This window comes from Fusarium coffeatum, assembly GCF_003316985.1.
Source record: "Fusarium coffeatum strain FIESC_28 chromosome Unknown BRIP53273_contig_199, whole genome shotgun sequence".
Lineage (NCBI taxonomy): Eukaryota > Fungi > Ascomycota > Sordariomycetes > Hypocreales > Nectriaceae > Fusarium > Fusarium coffeatum.
This window is the reverse complement of record NW_022157992.1, coordinates 106,249-132,125: the sequence shown is the minus strand read 5'-3', so window position 1 is coordinate 132,125 and position 25,877 is coordinate 106,249. Positions and strand designations below refer to the sequence as shown.

The following is a 25,877-nucleotide window of genomic DNA, read 5'->3' as shown; positions in this document are numbered from 1 at the left end:
CTTTTTATTATGTGTTTCTGCCTCAATCCCGCTCGTCGCGCTCCTCCTGCTTGCCCTCGGGGCTGCGACTCCTGCTTCGGCCACGGTTTCGTCCTCCAGCGCCCTTTCCACGACCGGGCTTTCCAGGCGGGGGTCGCACGAAGGCAAAGTCCACAGAGATGGTCTGCTCGAGAAGTTTCTGGTTGTGTGCGCCGTCGATGGCGGCTCGGGCTTCCTCCAGTGTTGTGAACTCGATGAGGGCGTATCCCTAGTATCTGCGTTAACAATCCATTCTTACAAACGGCAGAGGAGGTGGTAGCTTACCTTGACGTAACCGCTTCTTCGGTCAAGGTTCAGGTGCATGTTCTTGATCTCGCCATACTCTCCGAAAAGATCTTGTAGGGTTTCCTCGTCGGCTTCTTCGTGTACGTTGGTGACTACGATGATCCAGCCTTCGATGGAGCGGACGGCTGTTGCTTTGGTATGCGTTTGCATGTCGCTTTCGTTGCGCGCGGGGGGAGGGGGAGAGCCCGCCTCGACATCGACGTCCATTTCAACATCAGCCATCTTAACTTGTATTTGGTGTGAGAGAAGTTGTTTATGGGGATTGGCAAAGGTAAAGTTGATCGCTTTGGTGATGGAAGTTTACCTGGCAGGTTGAGAGGCTGGATTTCATATCACGTGACACGAGCTTTGGAGCCGAAAGTGATTAATGGCTTCAATCATCGAGCTTTCTATTGGAGATGATGGCTTTAATTGTTTCGAGGTTATGTTTCAGCATTTCTAGCGTTGGAGGCAGCTTTTACGTAGAATCATGTAGTGTGGCAATTCAATCAGATGTGACTCGAAGGGTGATCCTGAGGCAAACCAAGTCGACGATGTCATCCATCAGCGTGAGTCACTCGCCGAACCGCAAGAAATCCATCATCTACAGTATGCGCACGCATCACCAAGGGCGCTTCTTTCGAAGTCACGGCCATATTCACCAGCAGAGGTTCATTCACAATCGCAGCACATGTATATGGTGCGAACATGTTTGTTGTATTGTGACAACTGACACCGGACGCCGAGTAGAGTCGTAGCGCTTTCTTCGCCATTTCCTTTTTCATTTCATAAGGGGGCTCAGCCTATCATGCGACCCGCGACCCAATCCATCATCCCATTACTGAGTGAAGTCAACCATTGTTGTTGTTGTTGAACCGTGTCCGCAATCCAACCTATCCCGATTCCGCAAAATTCGTTTTTAAACCGTTCGTTTAGGAGCCGGGGTTGGGGTTCATCTGTGTTTCGCATAATCGTCAGCGACCGTTCTTCTGTATCCTGTGTAGTTATCGAGTTCTGCTCACCTTTCTCTTGCCACCAGTGAGGGTAACGTTGACGAATCGACGGGTGTACTTGAGGCGCTTGAGAGCACGGCCCTTGGGGACCTTGGTCTTCTCTTGCTTCTCAACCTGTTGTTCGAAAAGATGGTTAGTGATCGTGTTCGTCGGGATATTCGATGGATGATTTATTCGCGATGTCGTCGTACCTTAGGAGTCTGAGACTTGACCTTGCCTGCGAGAGAATTAGCGACCGTCAAATAGAGAGAATATCGAGGATAGCAACGTACCGGCACGGGCAAGAGATCCGTGAACTTTACCCATGATGAATGATTTGCTTGGTGGTGATGTGGATGGTGAGTCGACGGCTGCGCGGTAGGATTTTTGGGGAATTGTGCAAATGTGGGCGAAATCAAAGCGAAACGGCGACTCACGTGAGCGGGGATAAGATGCCCTCTCGGAAAAACTGCGGGTCCGAGTGGCGGATAAGGGTGATTAGGTAAGGTTGGTGGAGCTAATTCTCCGTTGAGCATCATGACACTGAGGATTTGTTGCGACAATCAGTAAAAAGAGACTGAATATTCTAGAGATTGGTCTGGATATTCTTCAAGATTGATCTATTTTGCTTCTCTTGTCAGGTTGACTGCTTTTTTGAATGTAAGAGAAATGTCGTGACGTCACTCGTGAATTGCTCATCTCGAGTCGTGGTGGATAAGATGCCGTATCAGCGTATCGAGTCCTGGTGATGTGAAAGCTGAACAGTCACAATGTATTGCAAGTCTCTAAGCACTGCCTTCTCATGACCACACTCACCTCTCAATCCCGTAGTCATCCTGGTGGGATTTCTCAGAGCCGTTACATCGTCCTTCGGCCATGCAGGTACACGATAATCCCGTGGCTGGGCGTCTTACAAGCAGCTGCACCTTCAATTCACATCAACATTGGCTTGAAGGTTGGTGTTGGAGACCGCATCTCAATTTTTAGTCACTCGTTTTCCAGGAAGATCTAGGCAGAGTGTCGGGCCAGTTCAGACTCCGACTTCTGGTTGGAGGTTCCCAGTTGGAATTGACTTGGTGATTCGGGGGAGGTTAAAATTGCAGTGAAATTTCAACCCCATTATCAGAACTGCTGTATATTGACTGCGCTTAGATAAATTCATTGAATGTCACTTCAGCTAACACCTTTGAACGCGAAAGCTGTTGCGTGAAGTTCTATAGAAGAAACCTGATATTGAAATATTTAGACAACAACAAGTTGGCTGTAAAGTCTGGTAACGATAGAAAAGAGACAATTGTTCGACGCATCCTCGATGTAGGGTAAGCGCCTCGAGAAGATGACTCCATCGCAAACAGCCCAAGTCAATTCCCCCCACTTGTCTCACGATCATTAATTCCGCCATACGGATAGCCAAATCGATCATATAAATTTACAAGGTCTATCTAGAAGCTATTTTCATTGTACCCAGGCTTTTTAGATGTCTTGCATCGTGTCGAGTGGATGCTTGTACTATATTTACACAGAGCCCCAGGGCCTTGCAGGGTCCAGCCGCCGTAGACCTTTCACTGATGCGAAAATACGAGACCAAAATGAGGCCATGGCAGCTGGGACTGAACTTGACGTCGGACTTTGGATGAGGGGTTTAGTTAACCCCACCATGTCTCGAATTGATGATATTTATATCGTAGGGCTCATGTTGCGGACTGATGGATCACGATCTGTTGAGATGTGATTCTGGTGTCGCTTCAAGGAAGCCAGAGATTCATCAATTAACCTCTGCGATAACCTCTGCGATTGAATGAGATGATGAAAATCAGTTGGAATGTCAAATACGAATCACAAACTCAGTTCTGTAAGGCTGGTCAATATTGGCCTCAATCACATCAGAAGCTTGGATGATATCCAGCACAGCGTCTAAATCAAGCCCCAAGATGCACAGACCCATGAAGAGCTGGAGCTGGAGCACAGAATCTTGCTTGCAGGAAACAGCTCAGCACATACCATACCCCTCACAGATAAAATCACATCACTGCGCATCCAACTAAAAGGAAACTACTGTACGGATACAAAGTCAGTCTAGACGATACTTTCTCGGCGGGGAGGTTGGATCCATGTCATGAGATTTCTTACTGATCGACAAGAGGGCTGGGACACCACCAGAAAGAGAGATCAGGGGAATAAAGTGCATTTTAAATGCTGTACTACAAGAGGCTCTCATGCTAAACTTTGCCCATCCCGCCCAGCCTTTTTTCATGGCGTATCGGCCAGCCATTACTTTAAAATCACGTCTAACTAAAAGAAAGCCAAAATAAAAAAGAGAAAATCCTAAACGAGTTTCGGTGCAGACCGCTAAAACCCCAGAATATCGTATAGAACAAGATCTTTTCGGGCAAGTAGCCGTGTTACTATTCGCGTATCATTCGCTTCTACGGGTAACTTGACAGGGAGAGGATTATAAAAATAGCATTGACCAACTGCAACAGAAGAAGGGAAAAAAAGTGCAGCTGTAAGGCCACACTGCAGTGTGGATCGTCTTCCCGCATGTGCCGAACCAATGGATCTTTACGGTTGACGGATGACACTTCAAGCCACGCACGTCTTTTTGGTGTGGGTGCCCACCTCAACAGTTCGTATTCATGAATCCACTGGTAGGTGATAGATAGTTAGATCGAGTAGATACTGTACTCTTTACGAGTTGACAAAGCCGAAGAGGGTGTAGAGTTTGATGGTTCTTGGCTGAGAAGGGTTGATACAACGGTGATATTTCATGTGAACCGCCTGTCTCAGCTATTTTACCATCAATCTTAAGAAGAAAGATCCAACCAGGCCTGCAGTGGCTTTTCACCCTAGTCCCATCATCCCGCACAACGGGCATGATCCATTCTATCATGACCCATGGGCTATCCTGGTTAGAGTAGAGTCTTTGACTAGCCAGCCATGATCATGGATGTGATATCCCGTCCCGCAACTCAGCTAGTTTTGGGTTGGGTTGGTCTAACCTGCAGAGTCCAGACTAGTTCAAGCCCAGAAAAAGAAACCCAATTGCTTGCTATTGCTATTGCTATATCTGCTTCCATGATTGCCTGACACTGCTTGGCAATCTCGGAGTCAGACAAAGAGAAACTAAACAGCTTCAGTAAATAGGAATTCTCTGGAATTTTCTATTTCCACTGATTCTTCCTCTTACTCATTAGATTCCCTTCCTCCCACCCTTTCTCATTTCCTCTCTCTCCCTTCTCCATCTCTTACATATGGATGCATCCATGCTACGTTGAGCCAGGATACTACCTTCTTCTACTACTCTCCGTTCCTCTGACATTCGTGTCACCATAATACTTCTCTCTCAGCCATCCTCTTATTTTTTACTCTTATGCAACATTGGGAAAGTGGTTTCTGGTCGGCTCGTCTGGTCTCGTCCTAACACCTACAGACCTATCACGAGATACCTGCATCATCACCTTGCCCACCGCCTTTGCATCAGCTCATTGACACCACAACCCGCATCCGTCTTTCCCTCACCCAAATATCCCACCGCTTTCAAAATCGTCAACAGTAGGAAAAGAAGGGTCGTGAAGTAATTGGAATGAACAATATCCAATTTTGCAAGCAATAAAACATCTTCCCGAGACATCTCACCACAGCCCGCTTTTCTCGGTATAGCTTCTTGCTGAACGCAGCAATACAACAAGCTTCCATTTTCTGGGCGCTTTCGGACACTGCAGAAACGAAAACGCAAACGCCCGCGAAGCTGTTCTCAGATTTATTAATATTTGCGCTTACCTGCAGCGAACCCCATCACCCCACCATCCGCTGCTCTTGTCCGACACGAACTCTCATCTCAGATTCGCTTTTTCTCCCGAACATCTTGTCTGTCTCACAATCTTCGCATGTGCACAGAATTCGTGCAAGTCGCCAGACGACTAGTCTAGTTCAACCATGATGCAGACCCAAACCCAGCCTCAAGGGCGCGCTCGCTCAAATAGCTTGCAGCAAATGCTCGACTTGGAAAAGAAGCTCAATGTAAGCTTACAAGCGATCACTCACCAAAAGGATTTCCCTGACTTTGAACAGTTTCAACGGACTCACCAAGGCTCTGTGCCGCCTTCTCCGCCATGCACTGATAGCGGTAGTTCTGTTCCTCCTAGTCCTGGCCACACTCCTCGTCGATTCGAGTTGGTCACAAAGGACAAGAAAGTGCCACCGCCTGTTCGAAATTACTCTGCTGTTCCTCCGCCGCTCTTTTCAGCGCATTCAGATCCTGTGCGATCAGCTTCGCCAAACATGATTCCTAGGAAACCTGTCGGCCAAGGCATGTCTCGACCATCTTCAAACGAACAGCTCAAGGAAAAAGACGACAAGCCTGCTCAAAAGACAGTAGCCTTTTGTTTTCCCCCAGACATGGAAGAGAAGCGCTCGATGTGCCAATCACCTACCTGGGAGGCTTACAATCGTCAAAAGAAGGAGAAGAAGGAAGAAAAGCGCAAAGAGCTTGAAAAGAAAGAAGAAGAGAGACGAAAAGAAAAGGAGAAAGAACGCGAACAGACTATGAACGCAGCTCTCGAAGAAGCATGGAAGAACGCTCCCAAGCCCCGCGGTAGAAAACTGAGCAAGCCTATGCCACCCTCTCCAGGCCGCAGCAACACCGAACCAATCCCAATCCCAACCCCAGTCCAACAAAAGCGAAGATCGCGCTCGTCCAGTTTATTAGGCTTCTCCATTGGTAGAAACAATGACGATCCTGAAGAACCGAGACGCAGCCGCTCCAGCTCTCTCACATCCATCTTCCGCAAGTCCTTTGAGATCAGGAGGGCTTCATTTGACGAGACAAGCCCTACTGGATTCCTGGGTGGTAACAAGCTTGATAAGAAGAAAGAAGACTTTCACTTGAAGGTCAAGGAGGACCAAGCGAAGGGTGGTAGCAAGGTCCATCCTGCTATGCGAAAGACGTTCTTGGGCCATGGCTCGTTTACGCCGCTGAAGGTGAATCCTCAGACCAAGGAGGCTGATGCGCAGAAACGAGCGTATCCTCCTATCTCGATTAACACCTCTGGGGCGAGAGGTCAATCGGTGAAATCACCAAAGTCGCCGGGAAGGAGGGGTTCTGTCAATATCTACCTGTGGAGCGCTCGTGCGAGACGGGGTTCTGTCAGTGATGACTGCGCGGTTGATGATACAGAGGATGAGGGTGAGCAGAACAAGGCACAGACTCCTGACAGCGAGATTCTATACCACAAGGCTCAAGGCCTGACTCGAAGAGGTGGTCTTTACGTCAAGAAAGATCAGAATGGAGAAGCTGAGACGGAGGACAAGCCAGCAGTGCCTACACCACGCACTTCAAACCAAAGCCTGAAGCAAACTCCCACAGTCAACGTCCCCAGAGACTCTGACAACCCGCCCAAGCAAGACACCATCACCGTATCAAGACCACCAATAGCATCTGCCCAATATCCACCCCGAAAATCATCCATCGCGTCAAATCTATCCATTCCTCCCACACCACCTCGTCGAAGCTCAAAGAGACGCGGTTCACTCACCTTGTTAACCCGTCTCAACCACCAACCTTCTCCCGACGAAGCTTCCAAAGCATCACGCAAGCAGAACCCACCGAGCATCCGTTACGAACAGACGCAAGCCGGTGCGCGACCTAAACCCATCACCACAGAAGCTGATCCCGCGCCCACGAAATGGACCCTTAAGGAGGCTGCCAGGAGTGCGTTCAGTAGAGGACATTCTACTCAGGGATCGATTTCTTCGACGACGAGTTCGGCGTCAAAGTACAGTCAACCTTCGCCTCCTGTTGCTTCTGGACCATTCCCACCAAGGACTGATTCGAGGGGTTGGGGAACGGCGAATAGTGCGCCTATTCGTACTCAGCACGTTCACGTCCCCAAACATGTGACTCCGCCAGCGTCCTGTTCACCAACAGGTCGCAGACCCATGACCAGCTCATCCGAATCCTCCTATTCTGATGCGATTCAGTCTATCTCACCGTTGAGCACACCACGCAGCACCCCTCCTCAATCCGAGATGGGTCACTCTCCCCATATCGCATCCGCAAAGCCCACGAACTGGTCTTACACAAACTCCCCACGAATGACACCCAGCTCAGACCTAGACATCGACCCTATCCAAGAAGCTGCCAACAGAGTAATGGAAGCCTTCTCAAACGCCAATCTCCGCAGCGTAACACCACGCAGCCCCAAACAAACCCCCTCACCCTCCCCATCGCATCCCCTCAAGCACAAAGACCGCAGCCTCCGATCTCCCATCCAGGGCCATAGAGCGACCCTCTCAGATCCGGAAGCTGGTATAAAAACGCTCCGTCGGCAATCCAACCTAGAACATCTCAACCACGGCGAACCCTCAGCTAAGATGTTTGTTGAATGCTGCGCGTGCACGCGCTATCATGACATGCCTAGCAAGTTATACGAGGCCATGTCCAACCCTGATGAGGTGTTGAGCGCTGGGTATGCGGGGAGTGTGAGCATGACTGTCAAGTGTCCTTGGTGCAAGCATGAGATGAGCACCAAGTGCTGTGCGGGATTCGCAGCTATGGTGTACATCAAGGAGCGCTTCCACTAATCGACATTCTTTTTTATGATTGCTGTGTTTTGCCCTTCGTACTACGGCGCTGGAAAAAAGGACAGGATACCGGGTAATATTGTTAGTGTGCAGGGTCTGGTCCGCATGTGACCTACAGACCCTTCTATACCGGAGGAATATGTGTATTTAGTTTTTATGAAAGAATATAACGAGTCCACGATGATGAATACCAACTACAGTACCTTACTCACAATCCCATTCACTCAACAAAAATATGCTTACTGTTTGACCCTGGACCCTGATTTGACGTCACATTCACCATCGCCGAAGCTCTCTCCACCTCCGGAGGTTACTCTTGGCATTCAACTATCGTGAGACTAAGCAAAATTAAGTTGACCTAAACACCTTCCGGTCCGAGAATAGTACCGTCAACGATAGCGAATTAAGTAGAAACGTGGTGGTGTTTGAAAAAGACGATTCTACCACCGAAGCTACCGTCATCACGGACCATGTCTTGGCATTCGGACAGTTGAGATAATGCAACAAAAACAAGTCTTGCATTATCACGAGAATGAGCATACATAGTAATAGAATAACAGTGATAATAACCTGTTGTTTCACAAGATAATATTTCTTGCAATTGGTAGAATTGATATCCTGCTTTTGAAAGGGTTGCGCAGCTCTGACGTCAGGATGGGCAGGGATTCTAAACATGATGGATGCCAGGTTTTGAGAGATGCAAATGCAAGAAATGGAAGCAGAAATTCCCAGTGTCTACGTCAGGTAGTCAATGAGATCGAGTTTATCTTGCAATTTCTCTCTTTCATCCCTTATCTTCATCAACACCAACCGTTTAATCATCAGCCAATACTGTCTATAACCACTACATACAATCACAATGGGCGAAATCAAGAAAGGAACTATCAAGCACCGCAACAAGGAGGGCACCCTCGACGCATCAGCCCTCCTCTGGCGCGCCCTCACCTCCGAGAAACCAGAGGTCATGTGGAAATACATCACCAAAGACGCCGTCCTCTGCGAACCAGACCAAAGCGTCTACTCACCCCGAACCGAGCCCGCCCTCGAAGAGTATCTCGAGGAGCAGTACGAGCCCTGGACCGCATACAAGATCCACGACGAGCCAGAGTTTGTCGAGATCGATCTCATGGCTTCCGCCCTCAACTATCGTGTTACTTGCTGGAAGCTGGTCAATGGAGAGATGCTGGCCACTGATGCTTGGTGCCACAGTGTCTTTCGACAAGGTCCTGGAGGAGATTGGAAGTGCTGTCTTCACCACATGGCCAAGATATAAAGATGATGGGATGTAATGAGTGAAGGTGCTTTGGGTGTTTGGGGGATATTGGCGAATATTGGACTTTTTTGCTCTGCTGGATGATGTTTCATCTAGCCTGTCATGTTAATTTAAACGACGTTAACGTATTACAACATACATATTCTTACTTTTGACCTCCGTCCATGTATGTCTATCCGCGTAACTTAACTATAGTTCAGGCCAACATTCAACCGGACTATAACCCGGTCTAGCAAAGTCGCCAAGAAGCTCAACTTCAGCCTCTGGCTCCACGATAAAGTAATAGTCCGAGTTTCTAATTGTCAGTATTTGCTTCTCTTCCTTTTCCTTTTCGTAAAACCCCTACCCATTGATAGATAATGCTGCAACGATAGTTACCCGCGGGAACGCCTCTCGAATGCATACAGTCCGGTTGGGTTGGAGACAGAGTTTCCCGCCAAGCTTTCAAAATGAGGAGTTCCCACAGGCGGGGGAGGGGCCCTTTATTTCGTGCAGAACAGAGTTAGGATATCTGTTTTCTGAATGTGGTCGCGTGCGTTGTCTATCGTTGCTTTCCCCCCACGCATGACCATTGGTGATCTGGTCTGGTGGTTGACGATCAAAGAAACGGCTGTTGAATTGCAACCATTCAGCGCCAGACAACTTTCTGCACGTTGAACCTTCCTAGGCAAGGATTGAGGTGTCTGTTCGGTCTCTTGTTTGGGACGTTTAGTTTAGGTCGTCTTATTTTTCTCTTGGCGAGCCTGGGCGTTTTCGCCTCCCCCATGTGCACCTCATCGAGCAACAAGCAAGCATCGAAACTTGGGTGTGTCTCGAAAAAAAAATCTGTTTCTTGGCTCTTTTTATCTCTTGTCATAATGAGCGTTTGTTGGTGCTGCCGGTCCCCCCCTTCTCAAAAAAAAACTCCCTTCTATCCGGCCGATGAATCTGAGTCCCGAGGTCATCATGGATCGCTTAGCCATGTAGGACTTTGGATGTATGTGAAGTGTTCTTTTCGGACATATTCTTACGGGCGTGACGTCGTTTTGTCAATTGATCTTGATTTCCACTCATAGTTATGCTGAGGATTCACCTCATGACCAGCAACTCCAGAAATAATCTCGCCTCCTGATAATGCATGCGTGTCAATTATTGCGATATTCCTCGAGAATCATGTCTGGCGAGGTGCACCGGATACCCGGCTTAAACAACCGATCGCTTGGACTTGGTCTTGTCGATGGCTGTCATGTTAATGTCTCAAGCCAAGGGCTTGTCAAATGCTTCTTCAACTTGGCGAGAAGAGAATAGGTGCGCAGTGACATGTCTGTGCTTGGACATTGATGATACCTGGTCGCCTGGTCAGTTTGTAAACCAACCTCCTTCCCATTCAGACTCAGCCTATCCTCAGGCAACACCTCACCCTCCGCTCCATATCATGTTCGGGGGTCGGGGTCTTCAGCGGAGGGCACGTGTCCTCCTCTTTTCTCTTTCTGCTGCGAGTGGCTCCGCCGCGCCCACTCCGCTGTTGGGTCTGGTGTTATCCATGCAACATCCTCGTAAACCTAAGACACCCGCTGCACTTGGCAATGGGACTCTTGTGGGGCCGCCCACCGTTCCGCTCATGCTCCAAGATTGGGCGTTTCCGCTGCCGTTTTGTTCTTGTTGCTTCTTTATCCGACCTGCAGATAGATGCAGACGCCTCTTCGTTTTCTTGCAGCAATATTGTCACAGATAGAATATGGATGGCTACAATAACGGGCTCTATATCAATTCGAGATTGCTAAGAATCGTTGTTATGTAATTGATTGACTTCCAAAATCTTGGCATATAGCCAAGACTATGGCAAACAGAATCTTGGATGGACCCTTCTTCGGATCAATTGTCCACCCTGTACTGTATGCTCTCCAGAACTGGAATCGCGCAAAGATAAAGCCAGCGTCTAAAGAGATACGCGCACGGAATATAGATCTGCCTGCCGTGAATAGATAGTCCCAGATAGAGATCTAAGGATCTTGACCTGCAGCTGTTGTTAGATAACAACCGAAAAGGCCCGAACTATACCAACTAGTATCCGCCTAGTTTTCGTGATACATATTCAACACAACTAACAACATCTGGAACCCCACAGGGATCGTCCTTGGAAAAAGGCTTGACAGTGCTGCACAGCTTCAGATTATCGAGGCCCAGACCGTGACTGCAATAGCAAGGAGGCTTGGCTGCGTCAAAATGGCTGAAGTTGTGATGGTTCACCCCGGAGTTTTGTTGAATGCAGCCGGAGTCGAAGCCTGGGGAAATCTGACGCTTATGCCAGGGCTCTGAAAGCCAAGACATATCCTCGAAATTATGGTACGATAGGTCCCAAAGCTCAACCTCGCCATTTGCGAGCTTTTCGGCCAAGTTCCATATCGCCAAGTTCTTGGTCAAGGCAGACAGTCGGTAGATACATATTTCGTGCTTCAGGGCCCCCTGCGGCTGATAGCAGTGAAACCATGATCCGGTCGCTTTGGAGTTTGTAGACCAGACAGCTGTGGATCGCATATAGGAGGCTCGGCTTACTGCTTCTGAATATTGATATCCGGAGTCTGAAGTGTTGAGTAGCAAACATGATCGCCGAAGCCCGAGCGTACCATATGCCGTGTGTCATTGATACTCCCCGTTGGTGTTCAGTTCAAACTCCCCGGCCAACAATCCGTCCGTGCCTGAGTCGTTGGACCCTGGTGACTTGTCAAAAGACTCCGGTCCCGGGCCTCAATTATGCTGTCTTTGACCGCCGTTCCCGCTCCAGGGTGACCGATCATCATAATCTTGGTACCGAGAATCTTCATAAAGGCAGCCTCAAAGATTGCTCAATGATCCCAATCACAATCGGCTTTACTCAACGGCAATAACGGCACCATAATTGGTATCACTTAATACCATTGGGTCAGGATCGTGAATGTTGGAACACGGCACAGTTTTTGGAACATGCAGGTAGAAATTTCTTTTTCTCTTTCCCCCCCTACGGAGATAGGCAGATACGGGACGGCCTTTCTCCATAATGGTACTCCTCGGTGCTGCGTTTTTCTTGCAAAAGCAAAGCCCCCACGCGTTGTCTCACGTCCGTAGCGAAAATGCTGCGATTGCGGTCGCGACGCCGACGGTTCCGGGTTTATCCCCACAAGGAGAGATGATATCTCCGCCGCTGAGAGGCTCGCATTGGAGCCTCCTTCTGGAGACCGGGGCACCTCCGTGGGGAGGCTTGTCCCCGCTGTGTCCGCCCCGAGACAGCATCCGGAGGACGGATCCAATCAGGAGATGACTGCCCCGTTATTTCCCCCGTGAAAGCCTTACATATGCCAGCAAGAGCCCAGCCAGTGGCCTGTGAGAGATGGCCATCCTGGTGCCAGCCGTAAGCGCCCCGTTTCTGTGAGGACAAAGTGCCGTTTAGAGTGGGTCGGGCGAATCCTCTTGCTGCGTTTTGCTGCGGCATACGGCGCTTCTTTTGCTCCTCGCCTTGGTAGTTCACACACAAGTAGTCTGGCGTCTCCGCGTCCGGCGTCTGTTGTGATCTGCGGTTCTGAAGGAGGAAAAGATCAGCACATCGTCTCCAGTTGCACCTTGCAGCTTCTTACCGTCTATTGAACGGCATTCTCAATATTGTATGGGTCGTATTAATAACCGAACGGAGACCATTCCAAGGCTAGCGCATGTGAACTGAGTCGTAGAGGATTGCATCTGGTTCTGGTCGAGGAAGCTGGACGCAATGGTTATGCAACGCGATGGTTACGTGTTGCCTGATTCGTGGGTTCACGAAAAAGCTGATGCGGCTAAAGGGGGGTAGTGCAGAGAATTCGAAGAGAATTATCAATAATGTGGGCCATTATGAGAGAAAAAAAGCCGACGATTTAAGCTTATTGTCACCTTCAAGGAGATCCTGGATGATCTGGTGGAGGACAGATTACGTACCATGTACCTCGCATGCTTGGATGTCTTCTAGAAGCAGTGGACTTTCATCACGTGACTGATATGACACTGACACTTGACGGATAGATGCGGTGGTTGTTGCCACCCAGATTCGATAGCTCCCGTTAGTACATTATCCTCTCACGTTTTCGGGCGCTCTGTGGACCCCTGGGAAGCTGGAGGCGCTAACGTCGAGGTACTTGCTCTAGCTAAGGCATCCTCCAAAATCTGGGCAAAGATAAGACTCTGTGACTAACAGCTTCAAGTCTTGCCAAGGGTGGCAGTGCCTGCACCTCATGCTTGGCGACCATTCGCAACAACATTCGACAAGGACGTTGCGTAACGCGCCAAATGGTTTGACCAAACATATCTCGAGATCTGATCGCAACCCCAAGATCTCCCCGGTCCACGGAAGAAGAGAGAGGCCAGTGACAATTGAGGAGAGGCGGTTGTGGATAATCTCGTCCGTGCCGTTCTTCTCGATATCACTGTCGGTGTCGGCGTCGGCGACGCATCTCCGTGGTCCGATTCTTGATAATCACTGTTCGGCAATGCAAGCTGAAAGAATAAGCAGGCGGCTCTTCTACGGCCCTGTTCTGCTCCCTTGGTGCGATTGGTGTTGAGCAAAGTTTGCCTCAGAAATCGTTTCATTATTGCTTGCGTTGGATTACCACTACGACATTATCTTTCAACGTGCAGGAAAAAAAAAACAAGCCTCATGCCATGGCATGGCAAGCATGGCCATGGTCAGCAAAGAACAAACAGACTAGCGAGTAGCGACACAGACGATACTGTATAGACCCAATGACGTGACGACCTGGTCAACAGAAATTATGTATGCCCAGACATGCCAATCTTGCTAACCCTTCCCTCGTCGACAAGACAATTACCGAAAAGGTAGAGCGACAAATGGTGTGTGTCATGGAACAGAAGGGGGAGGGGTGGCTTTGTTTGGCTTTCACTCTCTCATACCAGCAGCCATCATCCATACCAAACAACGCCTCGTCTAACGTCGGTTCATTTTATGGGGGCCAGTGCGCCGTGCTGCACTTCACTGAGCTCGGTTGCAGAAAAATACAGACTGCTCCACCATGGACAGCCTTGAGCCTCACGAGAGCCTCACCAGGTGATGGCTGAACAAGGCTTCAAGCAAGGCTTTGAGTTTGTCTTGACCCGTTCACCCCAAATCTAACCCCAAACCCCAGACCAGCACTGACGATATCCTCTCATGACCGCTGTTTTGATCCATGCGGTCTCCTCTTCCAAGGCTCGAGTTCGGGTTCAGTGGTTCCCAGCAGCAAGCAATGACTCTGGTGAGGCCTTCATCCTGGTCTCCCAAGAATACCAAGCCTCTGCCAAGCCCTCCGCCGTCCACTAAGAGAGGCCAATTGAGACCGAACCCGCCACGCCGCGTCACACTTGCTGCCCAGTCCCCAAATGACGTGCGAAGTCTTTTGTCCCCCCGACTCTACAGCGCCGTCCAGCAGTAAAAACACCGTTCTGTACGGTCCTGACCCAACCAATCAGCTTTTATCAAGTTATGGGCCCCCGGCGGCCATCCACCGGGGTCGCTCGGCCAAGCCCGGTGGTTGTTAGTGTCTAGCAGGAACTCTGGGGGCTTTCTCAACAATAACAACAACCAAGATTTGGTCTTACAGCCAAGACCATCGCTCCCAAATCCAGACCCCCCGCCTTTGGAACAGAAAGCAGCAGAGAAGGAAAAATTGGGAACATGCTTGGCATTGTGGGGTTTACTCCAGTATGGGTGATGGAACCATACACTATACACTCCCTGACCCCGATGGTGACTTGAGCCAAGACTTTGAGAACACGAGATAAGCATTGAACCGGCTCTCTCGAGATTGAGATGAGACGTCTATAAGACTTCCCCATTCCCCGCATCATGTCCAGAATCTTTGGAAACCTTTCTCCTCAAAGATCTCTCTCTTGATCTTCAAATACCCTACGCCAGACGAAAGGCCTTCCTGCAAATACATCCCTTACAGGAATCCCCCAGACATAGGCGCATGGAACAAACAATCTAATTCACCCTCTCGAGTCGACCCCCCTCCCAATCACCACCGAAAACAACACACATCAAGCTGGCGCCAGCTGGCTTCGACTCTCAACCATGGGTAACAGCAAAGCGCAGGATGCCGCCGTTGACAACCATGTCTCGGGTCAGAGCAACGAGCCCATGAGCCGCCCAGCTCACGCCTTGACTTTTGATCAGGTTGTCCAGGAGCTTCAGACTGATACCATGCACGGTCTCACATCTGCTGAAGCCAAAGCTCGACATGAAAAGTTCGGCAACAACGATCTTGGTGACGCCGATGGTGTTCAGCCCCTCAAGATCATCATTGCCCAGGTCGCAAACGCCATGACATTGGTAAGTTTTTTGACGGTCTTTTCCTTTCCCTTCTAGCCATTGGGCGCGCCCCCACACACACTTTCAACGTCATGGTTTAAGCATATTTTCAATGGCTGGAACTATTTTACCTCTTCCCATCTTCAACCTATCCCACATATGCATTTCACCCGATTGGGCATCCCGCCGTTCCCATGATTACTCTAATCATTACCCTCAATATGTGGTCGTATACTGACGTCTGCCAAGGTGCTTATTCTTGCCATGGCCGTTTCTTTCGGTATCAAGTCTTGGATTGAAGGCGGTGTCGTCGCCTTCATCATTGGTCTCAACGTCACCGTCGGTTTCTTCCAGGAATACTCTGCCGAGAAGACTATGGATTCGCTCCGAAACATGTCTTCTCCCACCGCTAGTGTTGTCCGTGATGGAGACGCCAAGGTTATTCCTTCCGTCGAGGTCGTCCCCGGTGATCTTGTGGAAATCAAGACCGGAGACACCATCCCTGCTGATGTCCGGTGAGTTTAAACTTATGCTTGTTTTATACTGGGTCATTCTTACTAATACGTGCTAGACTGATTGAGGCGGTTAACTTTGAGACTGATGAGGCTATGTTGACTGGTGAGTCTCTTCCCGTTCGAAAGAACGAGGATGAGGTTTTCGAGGACAACTGCGGACCTGGTGATCGTATCAACGTTGCCTACAGCTCCTCCACCGTTACCAAGGGTCGCGCCAAGGGTATTGTCTTTGCTACTGCTACTTCCACTGAGATTGGTGCTATCGCTGCCGCCCTCCGAAAGAAGGACAGCAAGGTCCGTCCTGTCAAGCGTAAGCCTGACGGTTCTGCTAAGCCTCACCGATACCTCGAAGCCTACACTCTCACCACTACCGACGCTATTGGCCGTTTCCTCGGTGTCAACGTCGGCACACCTCTCCAGAAGAAGCTGTCCCGACTGGCAATCTACCTCTTTGGTACCGCTGTTATCTGTGCTATCATCGTCCTTGCCGCCAACAACTTCAACGCCTCCCAACAGGTTATCATCTATGCCGTTGCTACTGGTCTGTCTATGATTCCTGCCAGTTTGGTCGTCGTCTTGACTATCACCATGGCTGCCGGAACTAAGCGTATGGTTGAGCGTAATGTCATTGTTCGAAACCTCAAGGCTCTTGAGGCCCTTGGTGCTGTTACCGATATTTGCTCCGACAAGACTGGTACTCTTACCCAAGGTAAGATGGTTGCTCGTGGTGCCTGGACTCCTGGAATGGGAACCTACCTTATCGAGAACGCTACCGAGGCCAACAACCCCACCATTGGTGAACTTCGCTGGTCCCGCAAGCAGCCTCACCAGCTTCCCCTCAAGGCCGGCGGTGATGAGTGTGGTGTCGTTTCTCCCATCAGTGAGCTCCTCTCCCAGAGCAAGTCCGGTCTTACCAAGTTCCTCGAAGTTGCTTCTCTTGCCAACCTTGCCACCGTCAACGAGAAGAACGGTGAATGGCACGCCCGTGGTGACCCTACCGAAATTGCTATCCAGGTCCTTGCCTCTCGCTTCGACTGGAACCGTCTCAAGCTCACCAGCCACGATGGTGCCAACCAGTACAGTGAGATCGCCGAGCTTCCTTTCGACTCTGATGTCAAGCGCATGTCTGTCATTATGAAGGATAACCGATCCAGCCAACTCTTTGCCTTCACCAAGGGTGCCGTCGAACGTGTCATTGGTGCTTGTACTACTTACTGCCCTGAGGACAACGAGGAGCAGGTCCCCATGACCGAGGAGTTCAAGGAGGAGATCCTCCGCAACATGGAGTCTTTCGCCGGTATGGGTCTTCGTGTCCTTGCTCTTGCTTCCAAACCCTACTCTGTCGACATGAAGAAGGGTGACGAGGTTGACCGTACTACTGTTGAGTGTGATCTCGTCTTCCGTGGTCTTGTTGGTCTTTACGATCCTCCCCGTCTTGAGTCTGCTCCTGCCGTCCGTGCTTGCCACCAGGCTGGTATCTCCGTCCACATGCTTACTGGTGACCACCCCGAAACCGCCAAGGCTATTGCTATTGAGGTCGGTATCCTCCCCAGCCGCATGGATATGGTTGCTGAGGACACTGTCGCTACCATGGTTATGACTGCTACCACCTTCGATGGTCTTACCGACGACGAGGTCGACCAGCTTCCTTTCCTCCCTCTTGTCATCGCCCGATGTGCTCCTCAGACCAAGGTCCGCATGATTGAAGCTCTTCACCGCCGTAAGAAGTTCGCTGCTATGGTATGTTCTTTTCTCTCTCTTCCTTTGATGCATTCGACTAACTCGTGACAGACTGGTGATGGTGTTAACGACTCTCCCTCTCTCCGCCGTGCTGATGTTGGTATTGCCATGGGTCAAGCCGGTTCCGATGTCGCCAAGGATGCTTCCGATATTGTTCTCAGTGACGACAACTTCGCTTCTATCGTCGCCGCTATCGAGGAAGGTCGCCGTATCTTCGACAACATCCAGAAGTTCATTCTCCACGTGCTCGCCACCAACGTCGCCCAGGCTATTGTTTTGCTTGTCGGTCTTGTCTTCAAGGATGACTCTGGTCTCTCCGTCTTCCCTATCGCCCCCGTCCAGATCATGTGGATCATCATGGCTACCTCTGGTCTTCCTGACATGGGTCTCGGTTTCGAGCGTGCCGTCGCTGGTATTATGGAACGACCCCCCGTCTCTCTCAAGACTGGTGTTTTCTCCGCCGAGTTTCTTGTCGACACGACCGTCTATGGTATTTGGATCGCTGCCCTTTGCCTGAGCACTTTCGTCCTCCGCATGTACGCCTTTGGCGATGGTAACCTCGGTACCGAATGCAACGACCGATACAGTGACAGCTGTGAGACCGTGTTCAAGGCTCGTGCCACCACCTTTGCTTGTCTTACCTGGTTCTCCCTCTTCCTTGCCTGGGAGATGATTGACAAGCGACGATCTTTCTTCCGCATGCAGCCCGGCTCCAAGCTCTACTTCACTCAGTGGATGCACGACATCTGGCGCAACCAGTTCCTCTTCTGGGCCATTATCCTCGGTGTCGTCACCCTCTTCCCTATCCAGTATATCCCCGTCATCAGCGACACCGTCTTCAAGCACAAGGGTATTACCTGGGAGTGGGGCATTGTCTTCATCGCCGCCGCCCTCTTCTTCAGTGGTATCGAGGCCTGGAAGTTCGCCAAGCGTGTCTTCTTCCGTCGCCAGGCTCGCAAGTCCCAGGGCACTGACTGGAAGGATATGGATCTCGAGCAGCGCACTTTCGGCGAGTACATGACTCCTGACTCCAGCGAGGCCAGCGTCCGCCACGATGCTGAGAAGGTTGGCAACGCTACCCAGCGCCCCAACGCTGACGCCCACAACGAGAAGAAGGCGTAAATGATTTGAATGAACATAAAGTTTATACACTACGATGCTATATCCAGTAGATAGAAAGAGGGGGAACGAAAAAAAGAGAAGCAGCTCAACGGCCACGCGAAAGATGCACCTCGCTGAAACGCGATGTGCCAACGAAAAGTGGAAGGGTTACCACAAGGTGGAAGAGAAGGAGAAATGAACTTGAGTTTCACTGGAACGTGATACTCTCTACCGATGGAGGACCCCACAAAGATACCGTTGGCCGAGGAGGATGAAAGAAAGGGTTTATGAACGAATGGATGGATGGATATACCAGTTCCCTTGGGATTTTATCTACTAGTATAAGAGGAGTAGTTCCTTAATAATGAAGTTAAATGTTATAAACATGAACAATCTTGACTCTTACTTTGTGACGTTATATGAGTGGCAGTGTTGAGTGTTCCGAGGAGATTTGGCGAGAGTGCCAATCGGATGGTGTCTTGACATATGGGATACTGTACGGATACAGCCGATCGATTGACGTCTGGCGTTGAAGTAAAACAAGATATCGGGAGAGCCGGATGTCTAGGGTTGTTGTATACAGTCGTGGTCGCTGGTCTTGGCTTTTGTCCTGACTTAGCTATTTTGCTGTGTATGAATCGCTCTACCAGTATAGTTTGAAGTTGTGACAAGCCGATATTGCCTGCATGAAGCATTCGTATGAATAGCAAAGATCTACGGATATAGGATTGACCGTTGTAGTCTGGCAACATAGTACTACCACAGCCGGGTCAACTTCGCATTTAATCACTCAATAATTGTTGCAATGCAGGAATGTTCCGAAGTCACTGTTGCAGCAGATTTGTATAACCGTGATGTGTGCCTAACGTCCATTGCGACGTGAATCTGACAGCCTCGCATTCGTGTTCCACAGATGCAGGTGCGATCGACAGTCTGACCGTACCTTAACTAGGGCTTACACTCAACCGCATCTCAACACCATAACATTCCCATCTACCACTCTACACTCACCTCGATCAAATCATCAAAATGGCAAACTCAGCATCCAGAGAAAAGAGAGACATGAAGGTCCTCTCGCTAGGCCTCCCCCGCACAGGCTCTGCCTCAATGTGCGAAGCCCTCACAATCCTGGGCTACAAAAATGTCTACCATGCCACCCAAGCAATCGACAGACCACAAGATTGGGACATTCTCGAACGCGCATGCGATGCGTCCTTTCCTAATTTGCCTTCTTACACAGGCAAGCCGTTTACGCGCGAGCAGTGGGATGAGCTTTTCGGTCATTGTGAAGGCACTACAGATGTAGCTTCTGTCTTTGCACCGCAATTGATCAAGGCGTATCCCGATGCAAAAGTCATCGTGGCAATTCGCGACTACGAACCCTGGTTCAAAAGCATTGACCAAGGCGTCCTTCTAATGCTCTGGAACGGCATGGCCAACTTCAGCATCAACTTCCTAGAACCAATTCTTGGTTCATCAGCAGGTCGTTCAGCGCGTAAACAGATGCTCGGTCTCTTCCAAGCGAAGAACGTGGACGAAGCACGCGCAAACGGGCGCGAGACTTGGGAGCGACATCATCGCGTGATTAGAGAGATGGTGCCTGAGGGCCAATTGTTGGAGTATCGCATGGGACAGGGCTGGGAGCCTATTTGTGAGTTTCTGGGGAAGGACGTGCCAGAGGTGGAGTTTCCTTGGGTTAATGAACAGGCGGAGTTGAAGAGGATGATCAAGGCGAAGGTTCAGAGGAATGCGGTTGGGGCTGCGAAGGTTGTCTTGCCGTGGATTGGGGCGGTGGGTGTTTTGGGAGTTGGGCTTTGGATGGTGATGAAGCGGTAATCAAGGCATGAATGATAGAGAGACAGAAATTATGTTATCTAGTTGAAAACAGGTTTGTTGCTTAGTTGATGGCGCTTGCGTGATTGCATGTGATTTGACAACCTTCAAGCACGCAACCATCACGGTCGATCTCAGCAAGGCTTACGTGCCACCAGATCTAAGCTTATTATTCGTAGCACAAGATCTAACAACCTCAAACCAAGACACCGACCGAAACATCCGCAACAACGTAATCCTCACATTCACCTGCACTAAAACGTTCCTCGGAGTCTCAATCTTGGCATTTCCATCCTCGGCACCAATGAAGCCATGCGATGATGTCTTTAAACCAGGGTACCCTTAATCGCGCAATAATCACCGAACAATTGCGGCTATGCCTACCTTAGAGTAGAAGATCTTGGCCAGAACCATCGGAATCATTAGATCATTCCAGGAACAGGGAACACTAATTTTAGGTTTAAAATATGCTTATCACAAGCTCTGCCGATCACTCGACGTCATGGCTCGTTTCTCATGACGCAGGGGACGACGAGGTCGAATAGGAGGGTTTCATTGGGGGAATTTGATGGCGAGACATTTGGTTAATAGTTATGGAAGAATGATGGAAGTGGTTTTGGGAGGCGGTTTGATGGAGTATAAAAGGGAGGGTTTCGCATCTCAAGAATCCTTCCAGACCAATACCACTTACACCAAAGACTACTACACTATTTACACCGACTACACTCTACTACATCAAATACCTTCAAAATGGCCTCTGATCTCTTGGGAAAGATTAAGGAGACTCTCGTCCCCTCCAACACCGAGAACAGCGAGTCCTACAACTCCAACACTAACACTTTTGGTTCCAACACCAACAATGCCTCCTTCAACCCTGGCTCTTCCCTCAACTCAAACTCCTACAACGATGTAACAGAGAACAGCTCCAACCAGCGTGAATTCGGCTCTACAAACCGTAACACCGGTCTTGAGTCCGAGTTCAACCGCAACGCTGGTCTGGAGTCAACCAGCAATGAGTACAATTCCAACCGTACTTCTGGCCTAGAGTCTAGCAACCAGACACAGCACAACGAGGGTGGCCGAACTCAGCGGGTCAGGTCTTTGGTTGAGAACGTTCCTGGAGTTCCTGAGACATTTACCTCTTCTTCTTCTTCTACCTCTACTTCACAATCCAAGCCTACCTTGTACGTACAACCTCAATCCCATGGCATCCCTCACAGCTAACACTTTCTTTGTAGTGACACCCCTTCATACCAAAAGGATATGCACCACCGTCACTTCGATGCTGCTCGTGCACCTCCATCAGCTTTAAGGGCGCACCTTGGTGAGCCCAGCATTGAGCACGATCATCCTCATGAGAGTTCGACCAAGAGACATTCTTCTATTAGTCACCAGGAGGAGCACTATAACCTTAACTAGAGGAAATGGCGTATGTAATTAGGAATAGCGAATAAGGATTTTCTATATTTATATTGACGTGAAGCTCTGTGATATGCTTACCTACTGCCATGTCGCACTTTTTCACCTTCGATATCACACTACCAATTGTATTCTTCACCTTATGTTTTGGCCATATACAAAGTACTTTAAGAACAGCTCCGGGAGGCCAGGATCCCGCCTACTCGTCCCGGAGTCTGTCCCCGCTCCGCCCCGGCCCCATCACCGGACGCTATTCCCAAAGCCGCATCTCCGCCCCGTCCGACTCAATTGGAGCTAAGCAATACCCGCTGCAGGAACAAAAACACACAAGCTGATGCCGGTAGAGCAAAGTCTAGATTGCAATCTGAATGCTCCATTTAGGTCGTGTTCTCCCCGAGACTGCATGTCAGACGAGATGGTCAAGTGACCACCGGCTGTCAACCGGTAGCCGGCGCTCGGAAGGAGGTCCTTGTAAGCTATATACCTCGGGGATTGTGCCGAACGAATAAGTTGGTTCATGATCTGAGTGATGATCCCCCAATTCCCTCATATCATCCGCAGCACCAAGCTTCAATTGCAGTCTATCCAACAATTATTATCATGAAGACAATACGTAAAACAACAACTATCCTCACCTCTTGGTGGCTTCTCCCGGATGCATTTAACCGCCCCAATTACATGTGGGTTGGTCAAGTGGAGTGGAATCCGTCGGTGAAGATTGGACCGGCTAAATTGACAAGTCCATCGAAAAGCGCTCCCATCATGACGGGTCTCTAGCGTATGAGCTTGGAATATCATGGCTTCATGATTGGTGAGGGTAAAGACGAGGCACGAAAGCTGAGGCTGCGTGGGGGTGTAGCTAGAGCTACAATGCCATGATGGCAGATACCGTAGCACAGCCATTGGACATGAGGAGAAAAATTGAGAATGGCCATGTGATGCTCGTCAGTTCATCCGTGGGTATATCAAGTACACATGTCCTCTCTTTATCACCAGATAGAAGAATAACTTAAGATAACTTCAGGCTATTCTCATCGAAAGGATTATTTTTGTTGCGATTGAAGGCCTGCGGCGAACAATTGTTATCATAAACTCCACATTGCGACACTGACACTACTGGGGTGATCAGATCAGATCCATATAAGAGAGACGGACATCCCACATTGAGCAACGAGTGACGACTACCTACTTAATCATCTCCTCTCTCCTCTTCCATCATCTACCCTTTCTCACCTCTACAACAAACTACAGCAAACCACAGTCAACATGTCCAGCGTATGTCTTCAGCTTCTACCCCGCCATCATGGCCCCTCATGACGTCTATACTAACCACCCCCAGAACCTGTCCTTCATCCTCAACAAACCAGGCGACGTCTCCTTCGCCGAACGTCCCAAACCAACCCTCGAATCCCCCCACGATGTCCTCGTCGCCGTAAACTACACCGGCATCTGCGGCTCAGACGTCCACTACTGGGTCCACGGCTCAATCGGCAAATTCGTCGTCGAAGACCCCATGGTTCTCGGCCACGAATCCGCCGGCACAATCGTAGAGATTGGCTCCAAAGTAAAGAACCTCAAGGTCGGAGACCGTGTCGCTCTTGAACCCGGTTACCCCTGCAGACGATGCGGTAACTGTCTCGCCGGCAAGTACAATCTTTGCCCTGATATGGTCTTTGCCGCTACGCCGCCTTACCATGGTACTCTTACCGGTTTCTGGTCTGCGCCTGCGGACTTTTGCTTTAAGTTGCCTGAGAATGTTTCGCTTCAGGAGGGTGCGCTGATTGAGCCGCTCGCTGTCGCTGTGCATATCGTTAAGCAGGCGCGCGTCAAGCCCGGTGATTCCGTCGTTGTCATGGGCGCTGGACCTGTTGGTCTTCTCTGCGCGGCCGTCGCAAAGGCGTACGGTGCTTCCAAGATCGTCAGTGTGGATATTGTCCAGAGCAAGCTTGACTTTGCAAAGGACTTTGCTTCCACGCACACTTATGCCTCTCAGCGCATTGCGCCTGAGGAGAATGCCAAGAACATCTGTGACCTGGCTGGTCTGCCTGACGGAGCGGATGTAGTCATCGATGCATCCGGTGCTGAGCCTTCCATCCAAGCCTCTATCCACGTTCTCAAGAACGGAGGTTCTTACGTCCAGGGCGGTATGGGCAAGGCCGACATTACTTTCCCCATCATGGCATTCTGCATCAAGGAGGCTACAGCAAGCGGATCATTCCGATACGGCGCTGGCGATTATCCTCTTGCCGTTGAGCTTGTCGCTACTGGCAAGGTCGATGTCAAGAAGCTGATTACTGGTGTTGTGGACTTTAAGCAGGCTGAGGAGGCATTTAAGAAGGTCAAGGAGGGAGAGGCGATCAAGGTTCTTATCAAGGGACCTAACGAGCAGTAAATGCAAGTTGATGAGCGATGAATGATGAATGAAAAAGAATAAAAGTTTGGTGTCTGGGGGTGTGGAGCGATAATGGCGGGCGGGTTGTTTATTTACTCTAATGTTAAGATGCATGGTTGCTTCAATAAAAGAATACAAGAAAGAAAGTCTTGCGATAATTCAGTGTATGCTCGCATGTCGTTAATCATTGCTCATCCCTCTAACGTCTATGTGGCCACCATCTAAACCCCCATCCCATGCATTCGTCTATCCCATACGCCATGCCATCATTGGTATCATTCATCCAGCTCTTCCCATGAAACACCCCTCAAGCCTTGTTGTAGTAATTGTCCTGCTGACCCTTTCTCTCAGCAGTAACACCCCCAGTCTCCCCCTTCTCACCATGAACATGCTTCTTCTCTCCCCAAAAAGCCTCCCGCTCCCTCAAAACATCCTGACCCCAAGCCTTCATCTCCTCCAAATGCATCCTCGTAGCGACATAAGCAAACTCTCCCAAATCAACCCTTCCCTCTCCACGCTTCTCATACTCAACCATCTGCAGCAAAAGCTCCATCTTGTCCACATCGTGCACAAAGTGGCTGTCCAATGTCTCAGAGTCTTCGTACTCTTGCCAGATAGCTTTTATGTCTTCGCCTGTTGTGCCGCCGTGAACGTTGCGGAGGAGGTTCTTGGTGAGGAAGTCCATTGTTTCGGACTCGCGACGGCTCTTTTCGGGCTTGGGGACGCCGTCAACGGGGGTGATGTCGCCGACTAGGAGTTCGGCCATGTCGTGGATGAGACACATTTTCATGCATTTTGCGAGGTCGAGTTTGGGGGCGAGGGTGGGTGGTGCGAACATGGAGATTAGAGACATGCGATACATGTGGTCGGCGATAGACTCTCCCCTGCAATATGTCAGTATTCCTCTACCCGTAGATTGAATGAGTGTTCTTACCTGTCAATGCCGAATCTTCTCCATCCTTCGCGCTTGGTCGTCTTGAGTCGTTCAAGCATGTGGAAAAAAGGAAGCGGTGACGAAGCCTCCTCCTGAGGCGCACCGCCAGGAATCTCCTTGACGACCTTGTCAACGGTCCAAGGGTCCTCGACCTTGATCATAGGTGTAAATCCAAGATCCGCGACTATTTCCTCCGAGGTGAGTCCATTCTTTTCTGGTTGCGAGCCCATCTTTTTAGAATAAAAGCGATGTTGTCGCGGGGTAAATGTTGGAGTGCGAATTGAAGAAGTAGAGAGCGGTCGCAGAAAATTGGTTGTAGTACTAGCGAAACGAAGGGTTTGCTTGGCAGAGATAATCATAACAAATACACAATCGGTGAATGGATAAAGGAAAGAAGAGACTAGAATAACACAAGATTGTTTGTTAATTAAAGCGGGTAGGAGCGATTCACGGGCAGGTTGTGATTGCCCCAGTCGTTAGTGCGTCATTAGACAGGGATCATCT

The 25,877-nt window shown here is 49.8% G+C and overlaps 9 protein-coding genes across 9 annotated transcripts; 6 read left to right on the top strand and 3 right to left on the bottom strand.

Moving 5' to 3' along the window:
* Nucleotides 1-22: 22 nt before the first annotated feature.
* FIESC28_08506 (uncharacterized protein) lies at nt 23-546 on the bottom strand (the record flags this gene model as incomplete). Its single annotated transcript, XM_031162644.1, has 2 exons — nt 23-247; nt 304-546. 2 exons carry the CDS (start codon nt 544-546, stop codon nt 23-25), a joined length of 468 nt encoding a protein of 155 aa, XP_031013336.1.
* A 689-nt stretch (nt 547-1,235) lies between these two features.
* FIESC28_08505 (uncharacterized protein) lies at nt 1,236-1,622 on the bottom strand (the record flags this gene model as incomplete). Its single annotated transcript, XM_031162643.1, has 4 exons — nt 1,236-1,259; nt 1,326-1,430; nt 1,508-1,533; nt 1,589-1,622. The coding sequence occupies 4 exons, from the start codon at nt 1,620-1,622 to the stop codon at nt 1,236-1,238; spliced, it is 189 nt and encodes a 62-aa protein (XP_031013335.1).
* Nucleotides 1,623-5,234: 3,612 nt separating this feature from the next.
* FIESC28_08504 (uncharacterized protein) lies at nt 5,235-7,877 on the top strand (the record flags this gene model as incomplete). The annotated part of the gene is made up of 1 exon (XM_031162642.1): nt 5,235-7,877. One exon carries the CDS (start codon nt 5,235-5,237, stop codon nt 7,875-7,877), a length of 2,643 nt encoding a protein of 880 aa, XP_031013334.1.
* Nucleotides 7,878-8,736: 859 nt separating this feature from the next.
* Nucleotides 8,737-9,150, top strand: FIESC28_08503 (uncharacterized protein; the record flags this gene model as incomplete). Its single annotated transcript, XM_031162641.1, has 1 exon — nt 8,737-9,150. One exon carries the CDS (start codon nt 8,737-8,739, stop codon nt 9,148-9,150), a length of 414 nt encoding a protein of 137 aa, XP_031013333.1.
* Nucleotides 9,151-15,202: 6,052 nt separating this feature from the next.
* On the top strand, nt 15,203-18,816 carry FIESC28_08502 (uncharacterized protein; the record flags this gene model as incomplete). Its single annotated transcript, XM_031162640.1, has 4 exons — nt 15,203-15,460; nt 15,689-15,954; nt 16,011-17,694; nt 17,746-18,816. 4 exons carry the CDS (start codon nt 15,203-15,205, stop codon nt 18,814-18,816), a joined length of 3,279 nt encoding a protein of 1,092 aa, XP_031013332.1.
* A 1,008-nt stretch (nt 18,817-19,824) lies between these two features.
* On the top strand, nt 19,825-20,631 carry FIESC28_08501 (uncharacterized protein; the record flags this gene model as incomplete). The annotated part of the gene is made up of 1 exon (XM_031162639.1): nt 19,825-20,631. The coding sequence occupies one exon, from the start codon at nt 19,825-19,827 to the stop codon at nt 20,629-20,631; it is 807 nt and encodes a 268-aa protein (XP_031013331.1).
* A 747-nt stretch (nt 20,632-21,378) lies between these two features.
* On the top strand, nt 21,379-22,047 carry FIESC28_08500 (uncharacterized protein; the record flags this gene model as incomplete). Its single annotated transcript, XM_031162638.1, has 2 exons — nt 21,379-21,812; nt 21,867-22,047. 2 exons carry the CDS (start codon nt 21,379-21,381, stop codon nt 22,045-22,047), a joined length of 615 nt encoding a protein of 204 aa, XP_031013330.1.
* A 1,266-nt stretch (nt 22,048-23,313) lies between these two features.
* Nucleotides 23,314-24,439, top strand: FIESC28_08499 (uncharacterized protein; the record flags this gene model as incomplete). The annotated part of the gene is made up of 2 exons (XM_031162637.1): nt 23,314-23,322; nt 23,387-24,439. 2 exons carry the CDS (start codon nt 23,314-23,316, stop codon nt 24,437-24,439), a joined length of 1,062 nt encoding a protein of 353 aa, XP_031013329.1.
* A 307-nt stretch (nt 24,440-24,746) lies between these two features.
* FIESC28_08498 (uncharacterized protein) lies at nt 24,747-25,603 on the bottom strand (the record flags this gene model as incomplete). Its single annotated transcript, XM_031162636.1, has 2 exons — nt 24,747-25,323; nt 25,374-25,603. 2 exons carry the CDS (start codon nt 25,601-25,603, stop codon nt 24,747-24,749), a joined length of 807 nt encoding a protein of 268 aa, XP_031013328.1.
* Between the last annotated feature and the right edge of the window lie 274 nt (nt 25,604-25,877).